Source organism: Bombus impatiens, unplaced genomic scaffold (assembly GCF_000188095.3).
Source record: "Bombus impatiens unplaced genomic scaffold, BIMP_2.2 scf_0146, whole genome shotgun sequence".
Classification (NCBI taxonomy): Eukaryota; Metazoa; Arthropoda; class Insecta; order Hymenoptera; family Apidae; genus Bombus; species Bombus impatiens.
Window position 1 is genome coordinate 523642 of NT_176565.1, and position 11294 is coordinate 534935.

Genomic DNA, 11294 nt, shown 5'->3' on the forward strand with positions numbered 1-11294 from the left:
CCTCAAACGACTTTAACGAGCCGCCGTCTTAAAATAGGGATGCCGAGCTTGTGCCGAGTTTGCGCGTTTGTTTGATAAATTAACCCAGAAAAGTATGCTCCACCGTCGGAGCACTTAACAAGCCTTAGAGTCGAGGAGACCATGGCAAATATGGAGCAGGGATTCGTTGATACTCCAACGGTGATTAACACTCGTTCGAGCGAACACAGTTAGACGCGAACAATGGAAAATCTTTTATTCGTTCCACGCGTCGTAAACGTATCCTGACATTTTTCACGCTACAATCGCGAGAAATGGAATGGGATACATTTTAGGGGCGCAGGATCGCGATCTGAGTGCTGTTCACTTGATGGTACGAAACGAACGCGTGTCACGAGGCATTATATTGCGGTATTATCCTGGTTTTCCTGCGTTCGTTCCGCCTTTCACGGAATCCAGTGTCCGTGCTCAACGGTGAAATTTAAACCCCAATCGTGTACACTGGTGGAAGGTTACGGATTTTTTGAAAACTCGACAATACGTGGCACGGCCCGCGCCACTGGTGACAAGACAGGGGCCTCCATTGAGAAAAATCCACTTCCTAGGTCTCGTGTTACCCGGCGTATTTTGACAGGATCGTATTGTCGTCGCGCGGCTAAGCCCTATTGACTCTATTATGGGCCTATTAGTATTATACTAGGATTTGTGGTTACTCCTTGAGAAACGTCCTTCTCTTTACTCTCCTCCTTTACGGACCTCTTTCTTACCTGAAATCGAATGTTTCGCCCGCGTTCGTCCATTCGGAACATGGTTCGAACGCGTTCCGAACGTTCAACAAATAATTTCCTTGAACAGAGTCGAGTCAACTCAAACAGTGACGCGTTCCCGCAGTTTATCGTTTGCATCGTATACTCGTTGGCCGCGTGCGTGAAAAGTTCTCATGGCCCCCGGACTGGTGACAGGTAACCAAATTAAATAAAACCCGAGATGAGTAATTAGGCCTGGAGTGGTCCAGGGACGATTCTTGATGCTCCAGATAACGAGCACTCTGTAATCGGTCTCGCTAACTGAACGACGGTTGACAAATAATTGCCGATGTAAATAGCAAAAAAAAAAAAAAAAAAGAGAAAAAAGAGAGGTATAGCGGCGGCCTGTGAAAAGAGCGAGTCAACGGGAGGTAAAAAATAAACTCTATCGCGGGATCCATTGACAGGGGTGAGAAAGACGGTGCAGCAGTGTGAAACCGCGCAGAGCGCACGCACGTACGCACTCGTAGATTCGAAGAGCTTCACCACGAGAAGCTACCTTCGTTTTCCAAGTCGCGAGCGCAAGCATCGCGGAATGAGCTGCTACTTAGAGAGAACGGGTGGAAACGCATTCACCGGCACGCAATCAAGACTCCTCGTGGCTGCCGCGCTATGCACGTACACGCGTGCACACGCATGTGAACCCGCGTGTTCCCGTGCTCATTCATAGCAGTGCAGTGGTAAGATTTGCTCGCGATTCCTCTCCAGTGCGAGAAAGCTGGTGCGAGTCCGCGGAACGGGTGAAAGAGTGAGAAGAGAAAGCTCGGGGTGACGATGTTATAGGAGAGAAAGAGAGGAACAAGAAACCGTGGAGAGGAACGGGTACCGGCAGAGAAAGAGAGACGGAGAGAGGGAAAGCGGAGGACTACGACGCGTGTGTGTTTGAGGCGTGAATTCATGTATGCTCGCGAAGCACTCTTCACAGGGGACAATCGAGGTGTTGGACTGGAAATCCATACCAATTTGAGCGACTTACGGTCGTTCGCTTGAAAGCCCGGTACACGCTGCCACCGGTATACACGAACGCCACGTACACGACGCTACGCGAGCTCTTGTACGCGCGCGCGTTTACGTACGCATCCATAGTTAGACGCGCGAGCGCGACGCGATACTCTGCGTCAACGCCTTGTCCCTTTACGCGTCGATTTACACTGCTCAGTTTCGAGGTCAACCGTTCCGCGCGAAAATCTCCTTCGTCGATCTCTTTGTAGCTGCAAACCCACGCAATTGTGCGATTTCAGTCACATCGTCTTGAGAAAATATAGCAATTAGCGGTTTTCATTGTTCCGAATTTAACTATCCCGTGCACCGGAGCCGCTTTCGCGGTCGATGCAAAGGTAGAAAGCAAAGAATTACAAAGAACCGAGTGACGTAGCGAGATTTACGCTAGAATTCTTGAAGGGACCTCCGCGGGGACAAAAGAGGCTCGTTGACGAGCGCTATATACGCCTCCTACTTTTCAGCCAGAGTATGAAATTAGTTACGTGCACGTGGAGGAAAGGGACGTGATGCAGCATAGAGCCAAGACCGCGTAATCGATTCGAAGTCTCGAAAGCTGGCCAGTATTTTCAATTACTTTGACCCAGTGACGCGCCATCGTCTCGAGTTAATCGAACGTACGCTCGATGTTAACCACTATTGATCCGGATTATCACTCTGTCATGACCAACGTGGAAAGCGAGCCGCGTTACAAACCGATACTCGATAATTACAATTACACTCAATTTCCACTTAATTTCGGTGGGTACATCGATCAAGTCACCGAGTCTCGACCAGAGTCCAGCGATCGCGTCCTGCTAATTAGCGATACCGTCGTATGGTTTGGCCACGATTTGCAGAAACGATGGCCGGAAATACTGTGGAATATCGAGTAGAAAGTTCCACGGTACAGTGTACGCGCGCGGGCCCGTGGTAATGGACATAGTTTGCCGGTAATGTCCGAGACTAATTCCCGTGTTATTTCATTAACGCAGCTCCCGAGGGGTTAGGCAGCCACGTCGGCCGGCAGCATAGCCGTAACACAGCGGCAACCGTGCTCGAGCTTGTAGCCCCCAAAGGGGCTCGTATTAGGCGCGTGTCAAAGGGTGAAAATTTACGAGGTGAGTAGCAGCCGCGAAAAGGCCGATTGATAGTCGCCTACCAACCTACCAACCACCATCGTCTACGTGTACGTACCGCCTTGAAATAATTCCGACGAGTTTACGCTATGGTGGAACATGCTTACCCAGCCTGTTAGCGTGTCTGATTTTGTCAGGGGGATAGATGGATATCGTTTGCCTGTCGATAATCTATCGATGGATTTTCCGCTGATGACGATGCCGTGATGTACCATATCGCGAGATTAAATAATTAAGTAACGACCACGTCGATGAGATAGATGGGGACTCGGCTTCACTTTCCAGCTCCGCTATTTGACGCGTTGATCGGTTTTATTCGTACGTAAACATTATCGATTGAATCGAAACATTATCGGAATTCGTAGTTACGATCATACTATGTATATTGGACAAATACATGATTATCAGAGAAGAATTTGCGTTGCTATCTTGTTAGGTAGCGACTACTTTTGGATTTACGTGGAACAGCAATTTAGTATTTTCCGCAGGCAAGCAGGCGAGAAGTATAGAGAGAAGAGATTTTCCTCGTATTTCCTGGATTGATTTATTCGAGCGGATTATGCGATTAGACAAGAGAGGGTCGTATGATTGACACCGCGACCAGAGTGCAATGAGATAAACTTGTTTCTGACCGAGCCAGGAGAATTTGTGGCCAATTGATCGATGGGAAAACGAGAATTTGCTGTTTCGCACGTGGAAGATGCTTATATCTATATCTATCGGTATCCTATTTCCTATTTCGATCAAGACATGTTAAGGAAAAGTAACTTCTACGGTCGTAGTAAAAGCTTGTACAAGTTACTATAAATGAAATTAAGGCACGCGAGAGAATATCGCTGTGAACAAGTATACATGAACATCTTGACGTGTTAAAAAAAGAAAGGAAAGGGTAGAAAAATAAAAGGGAAGAAAAGAAAAAGACGCTTCTCCGAGACGAGAGACTGAATTTTCCTACTTCTGACGTTGAGTGCGCCCTGGCAGTGTTATCCAATTATTCTAAGTTGTTAAGGCGAGTTAGGGCGCTTAAGGGACTAAATTAAGACATTCCGCGCGACAAATCTCCCAAGAATCTCAATTAACTTCTCCTAGAGGGTGCCGGTACTTTAATTAACTGTTTAATTTCGTTTAATTTGCATTCACAGTTGCATAACCTACCGGACGAGATGGCTGGTCCGTGATATATTTCTTCTTCGAGGTAAATCGATTAACTATGATCCATATACTTATATATATTCAATACATCTGCCGATATTTCATTTCGTACTATACCGGATTTTTCAAAAACGTGACACTAAGGCAGAAGTTTCAGTACGAAAGTTACAATGCTGTAACAAGTGTTGAACGACGAGCCAAACGTTTTGAAGCTCTTTGAATAGGAACACCGTGTAGGAGACGTCGAAGAAACCGTTCAAGGTTCGTGTCTGGACCGCACGATATTGGTTTCCGACGAGCGTAATGGGCTAATTTGAATTGCAGCGACTCTTACGCACACGTGATCGCGCAAAATCGGCCGCGTACACATAGACAGAAGCGCGAAACACGCGGAAATATGGACGGAACGGAGGGCTGGCTAGGTATTTGTGTCGCGAGCCTCTTATACGTGTCTGCAACCACTTTCCTGAAAACAAAGCCGAGCGAATTCATAATCCGCTAATTTGTTCAAGATTTTTTGCTCGAGTGGCGGCGCTTGCTTTGTCACAAATCCACCGTCGATGTCGGAGCGCGTGGGGCTCGCGTTCAAGCCGCTTTGAAGTACTAATCAGTATCGACCTGCGCCTACAGGCCGCACCCCTTATCCGTGCTTCCACCATCGCCAACCGCCCACCTACTCCCGCTCCTCCGCGCTCTCCACGGCTAGTCCAGAGTTCCTCTCTTTTTTCCTATCGTTCCTCGACTTTCCGCCAGAAACCATTCTGTCAGAGGCGTGACAAATCAACGCGAGAATTCTCTTCTTTCTCTACGATTCTCATAGATGTACCGTATTCGTGATCGCTTTTGCGACAGGGACTAATAATGACTCTAACATCTCTCAATGGAAAGTTCCCTGTCCATAAAATAATGGTCAACGATTACAATCGGGAATCCTTCGAACAGAAACGGCCTAAGAACCTACACATTTTCCCAGTGCCTTGGATGAAAGGGGTACACAGGAACAATGGAGGACCGATTGCGGCACGTTTTGCGGAATGGTCCTCGGAGATGTGTTACCAGGACGATATCAAGCATGAGAGAAAGGATGTGGCAGGGGCAGAAGGGGGTGGGCCGAAAGAAAGTAGGAGAAAGATGTAAAAAGGGGAAGAAACGAGGGAAGGAAGAATCGAGGCGCCGTGCCGCACGAAAGCGCACAAGATCGCTGCGGGTGGAAACGAGCACGCAGCGTAGAGGGAATAAACGAAGAACAACGTTGTCGCGTGGCCGTGTGTGAGGGTGCAATAGAGAAGGAGAGGGAGTGAGTGTGAGCGAGAGAGTGTGGGAGCAAGAAAAGGAGTGGACCGACGGGAGTGTGCAAGGAGACTTCTCAGGCGTTGATAGGCAATCTAGTTGATTGCCAACTTCAAACGAACCGAAAAAAGCGGAGCGAGAGGAGAGACAAGCTCCTGTACAAGCCACTGGAAAGGCAAAGCCTCGACACGAACCGGCGCGAATCTCGGAATTTTTAGACAATACGATCCGCACAGTTCCTGCATTCCGACCCTCTTTCCTTCCTACTACCGATTAACGCTGTGCCAAGCGAATCGATCATACGCCATTTACCATCCTGGAATACTTTTCGCCTCATACTATCGTTCATTTACTGCTTAATCTAGGAAATATAATATTATAAACTTCTTACCTATTTCTACGTATGCTACAGGCATACAAAATATACTCGAGTAACAAATATTCTTTGTATATTTTTCATTATTTTTGTAAAGCGTACAGTATACAACATCCAGCCTCTTTGGCTCGAATTTTCGTGCTCGAGAATCCATTATGCCCAAGGAACAAAAGATTCTTAATCGACGACCGAGCCAAACGGCCTTAGAGGGCTGTTCCACGTGACAGATCCTGCGAAATTGTTAACGTCACGACGCGTAATCGATCTCACAGCGATCGATATAATTATTATCGAGAACAAATCGAGCGGTTGGCTGGTCTGTGCTCTCGTCTTTAAGTCTGCCCAAGATTTAAGACAAAAAGGAACGAATGAAGTGCGCCAAATAAATGCTGTACTGTAAGACGAGGTGCTAGAGTGACGTTTGAATGGAAGGGCAGATCCTTTGTGCTGCACCGGGAACCCGACACCCGAAAATCGTTCTCAAAAATTCGTTATACGGATAAAATCTACGCGCTATTCGAGACACCGTATTATTGCTGTAATAACAGTTTTAAAAAAAACTTTTTCCGCCTTTTATCGAATGATTTCGATACTATATCAGGGTTTTAAATAATTCCTATTGGCAATCATTGCCTACTACTTAAGGAACTGAATTAATTTAGAATGATTTAATGTCAATTACTTGACGACTAAAAATCATTTAAACAAATGAACGTCGGTAGTTTTTATAATTTTCTTCTCTGTCTATTCTATAAACAGGTAGTCCAAAGGATAGCGACTGTAATAATTAAAAGAGAAAAATTCTCAAGTAAATGAAACGAAGGGTTAGTTCGCGCAGGTTGAGAACAGTTTGTCGGAGTGCGGCCATTTTTACGTTTTGTCGAGGTTCTTTGTGTTTTGGTGAGACATTGCAGGTCTGCCCAACACTCAACTCATTATACCACTAATTATTCATAACGTTGGGGATTATTCTGACAAAAATATTCAATTCCCACAGTGCACTTACCCCAGTGCTACCCTCTTTCTTTGCCTTATTCTTTCTGTCCGACTCATCTGACGCTAATCTCTCGAAGAACAGCCAGCAATTTTTTTTTTTTTTTGCTGTTCCGAACTCACCGTGTTTCGTGTTTGTGTAAATCTCGATTCGGGGAATTGGCACTCGATTTCCTTGAGTGTAGTTACTCGATATCTTGTGGCAGCTGGTCAAGCAAGGCCCAATTGTTTGTACATAAATCGACGAATTGATTTCACGAGGCGTGAAGCTGTCGGTCAGCTGACGAGATCTCATCGGTTTCCCTAAAACTGGGCGAAAACTCGCAACACAGTAGAGTTTGCACGTGGATATATAAGAAAGTTGCGCGTCAATTTTCGGTAACACGATCTTGAGTGGCTCTCTATCAAGTGATAGCCGTAAGTGGCACGTTAAGTGCTCGTTTCACGGTGGGACGACGATACGCCTATTAATTTACTTCAACGTTCGTGACACGCGAGGGTCGTGGGTTCATCCTTGTCTAAAGATTGAAACGCAATCCCGATGATTGCCGATCAATGCTTTATTACGATGTATCGATGCTTGTGGGCGAATGAATCGTCGTATCGCGCTTGATGAACGCGTTACAACGTTCGTTAACTGCAGCAGAATCAATGGCTAGGTTCGAGGCTGCGTTTTAATTGGTTTCTCGGTTCTTTCTTGTTCCTTGGCCGCCGCTTAGGGCAGTGTAAGGAGCAACGTGTTAAAAGGAAGTACGGCTTGTATAGGCAGCGTAGCAAACGCGTTCCCGTCCTTTCGTTTTAAAAGTTCAGGTTACTATTATTGTAAAATTCGCGTCTAGGTGCGAGAGAGCAGCTAACAACGCGGCACCGCCGAGACGCGAACCTTGTTCCGTTGAACGGCATTCGTTTCTATGGATTGCCTCGCCAAGATGTAGGTCTTAACGAATGTGTTAAGATTGAACGAAGTGGTTGCTTGTTACTCGGCCACAATACGCGCACGGTTTGTGTAAAATTAATTATCAATTCTTCGCCGGCCCCCCTTCTCCTCCTCGCGCCAAATGAAAGAAACAGTTAGAGGCTCCATTCGTGGAATAAATGGTACGGTTATAATTGTCGAAGCACAATGGGCCACGCCTCGCGAGCGGAACGATCTGACGGAAACAATGTCATCTTAATCGTCATCTATAAAAAACGGGGCGAGTTTTAATGATAATGACGCATTACGCTCGCCACGCGGCAGAACGTCATTCGTCCAAGTTCGTTGGAAATAAGCAATGAGAAATTCGCGACAGGACCGTTTTCCTGTGAAAGGGCTACAGTTTCTTTCAAAAGGAACGTTAATAACGTAACGCAGCACCTTCGGTATTAACGATGCAATTTTATGTCAATAAAACTGTCGGGTAACGAACAAATTTATGAATTAAGGTAAGGATACGATAATCATGCCTCTAAATCATTATCCAGCAATTTCCATCGCTTTGAACTGCGCCGATAAGACGAAAGACTTAATGATAATTGTAATAATAGTAATAATTTGTAATAATTGTAATTATGACAATCTTTTCAACTAATGCTTGTCGTTATAAACAAGCATATTCACAAATCTTCATTCACGCCAAATTTACGGTCATTGATGCACCTGGTGTGCAATAAACAATCTCTCAACTGAAATCAAACCTAATTAGCTTTACTAATTGAATATGTATATCTACTGTTGAACGCATTCTGAGTCGATGTCTATGAAAGAAATGATACGAAGGATCAACTCACCATGGGGTGGCGTGTGCTGAGTCGGACTATGCTGATGATGGTTCGTGGTAACTGCGGTACCCGGAAGTACGTGCTGCGCGTGTGCACCCGGATGCACGTTGACACCGGCCGGTGAAGCCGGAAGTTGTCCCGGCTGATGTACCTGATGATGCGGTACGTGGTGTGCAGGGTGGGGGTGGGGCGGCGGCAGGAAGGCAGCCGCGACGGCCGCCTGCGCATTCAGATAGGCCATCCGCGAGGCCGTGAGGTTGCCCAGATTCCCAAGATTCCCCAGATTGCCCAGATGATTCGTCAAGCTAGGCATGTAGTCCCATAACTTGTGATGAGGCGCCGTAGGCGCGTAAGAAACAGCGGAGACGCCGGCCGGCGGTGATCCTTGAGGTGAACCGCGATCGGTACCGCTTCCGTTTCCGGTACCATTCAGCCCCAGCAGCTCCTGGATCGCAAACGGCGATCGCTGCGGCATTTTTGTGTCTTTGTTGATTATTCTAACGGCTCAAAACGACATTCTTCTCTCACGACTTATCGTTAATGCTATACGTTTTGATCCTTTGCTTGTTCTCCCCGTCAATGGAGCATCTTCGGTTGAACTCGTTGAAACAACAAGTTTGAAGGAGATCGTTGTTCGTTTCGCCTGCGCTGCTACTCGACTATTCCACGCTACAAGTTTGAACAGTTTGTCGTTGCTCTTTCGTCTCGAGGTAACGTCTCGATTGCTAGGAACTTTGTTTATAAGCGATTCTGCTGTTGGAGACTCTCGAACGGAAAGGCTGAATTCGTTGGGCTTTGTCGTAACCGTACACGATGATTACAGAGGATTAAAAATCGCAGACTGATTCATTTGTATAGTCAAAGAAACGAATAGAAAAGAACGAAGCTATTATCGTTGCTAGGCCTTGACATAACGCTTGCTCGAGATCCGACGGTTTGCGGCGAGCAGTCGCATAGTTTTCAATAGCTTTAGCAACTCGGAAATCACTAGGAGTTTATTCTTATTATAGGCTTGCTACGAAGCGATTACTAATTGAGCAGTTCAGTTGATATCGCGAAATATAAGAGGTATTCGTTCGTACGAAAATGAAGAAACCGACTGATGGACCTGTCAGCGGCCCTAAGTGTTCTCATAAATCTCCATCATTGAAAATGTGTCCAAAAGTAATATTCGTCGATCGTGGAGAATGATTACAGTGCTTAGTGTAACGTGTTTTCAACTTATCTTCGTTGTAAAGGTAGAAGCCAGCGATCCGTCGAGCGAAGCAACTCCCGGACAGCTTGCAGCGAGCGACGGCAACTTGAGCGGCGACTCGAGAAACAACTCGGTTCCTGTTTTCGGTGCAACCGTATTATCCCGTGTTTCGTTTCACACTTTAACACATCTACTGTCTAGAAACTACGCGTTTAACCTCACACTTTCGTCTAGTCTCTTCGTTGAATGGTGGTTTCGTTGTGATCAGGTACGGATTCCTGCGTTCATCGCTCCTCGAGTACCGACCGGTAGACTTGTTCGCTAAACTGAACTCGTTCGAAGACAATTAGAACCTTATCTTCGTTCAGAAATTCTATTCAAGCTCCAGATAGCACGTGATGGGCTTATTCATCGTTTCTTGCCACCGAACAAAACTCTGGTTGGACCTTAGCGATGCGCATGGAAATTCGTGGAACCGCTTTCTTTCATTCTCCTCGTGTGGGGATTGAATTTCAAGGACAACAGAGTCTTCCTCGCCTCTGCTAAATCCTTTACTGAACTGGAAAGGCACTCGTGCATTGAAACTCTTCCGCCGGTACCTCATACAAGACGAATCGGACGATAATCGAGGAATCACGAGTAACGTCCGGCGACCGATTTCGATTCCTTTTCCATACTCTTCGTTAGCTTCTTACACCGTAGATACTCCCGCTACTTCGAGCTCTTCTCTCGCTTCCTTGTGTTCGTTTAAAAATTGCGCACTGAAAAAGAACCGTCGGATTCACCGGAGCCAGTTCACTGACAGCACCACCGCGGCTACTCAAGATCGGCCCAGTACTAAACTATGTGGATTCGCGTGCCGAGTTTCAACCGATGACTGTGCTTGATGGCTGGATCTCCTTGCGTTGCTGGTCCCTCGAAACTCGATCCGAACGAATCAAATTACGCGTCAGATAAGAGAAGCAACGTGTTTACTCTCGGAGTAGCCCTGATACGTTAACGTCTGACTGTCGTCGTGGCGCAACCGTGTCGTCGTCGCGGCGATGGGCAACTGAGCTGCCGAGCAGCACAGGGTTGCTCGACTGCGCGGCAGCCAACGAAGAAGGGAAACCCCTGGGGGCGGCTGTGCGCCGTATACGCACCCACACATATACCCTTTCGCGGAGGGTGGCGTTTACCCGACCCACACACCCCCTCCGACACTTCTGGCCCCCTCTACCCTTCTCGTTCTCTCTGCGTTCCTCCTTTTTGCTCTCTCTCTCGCGTGAACGATCCCTTCCCCTTCGTCACCGCCTGCCTCCCTTTCTGCTCGATGCATATACAACCCCACTCTCAGCCCTTCTTTTCAGCACTCGTCGACCCCTTGCAACAAAGGCGCCTCCGCTACTTTACGCGCCGACAGTGGCCGTCTCGCATCGCGGATTGGTCGGTTTTTTGAGACGGCCAGCCGGGTAGACATAGCCCTAGTTACCAACGAGAAGGTGGGGTCTACCGATGTCAACGCCTCAACCGGCTACGCCTACGACAGACCGGTTTACCACAGCGAAAAGAACTTGATCTGGAGTTTCGAACTTAACTCGCAAAGATATCCCGCTTCTTCCTAGCTCTCGCGAACATTCAACCCG

The 11294-nt window shown here is 47.1% G+C and overlaps 1 protein-coding gene across 4 annotated transcripts in view; it reads right to left on the reverse strand.

Moving 5' to 3' along the window:
* The window catches only part of LOC100748956 (visual system homeobox 2-like), a 51543-nt gene extending 40770 nt beyond the window's left edge, over positions 1-10773 (reverse strand). For 2 of the 4 annotated variants that reach the window (XM_012382218.3, XM_024365687.2), the window contains exon 1: positions 8484-10771. In XM_012382218.3, coding sequence (XP_012237641.1) covers positions 8484-8949 — 466 coding nt within the window. In that variant the 5' untranslated portion in view covers positions 8950-10771. Of the gene's footprint in view, positions 1-8483 lie in introns of all 4 variants that reach the window. The other 2 variants (XM_024365685.2, XM_024365686.2) reach the window with 2 other exon arrangements.
* Between the last annotated feature and the right edge of the window lie 521 nt (positions 10774-11294).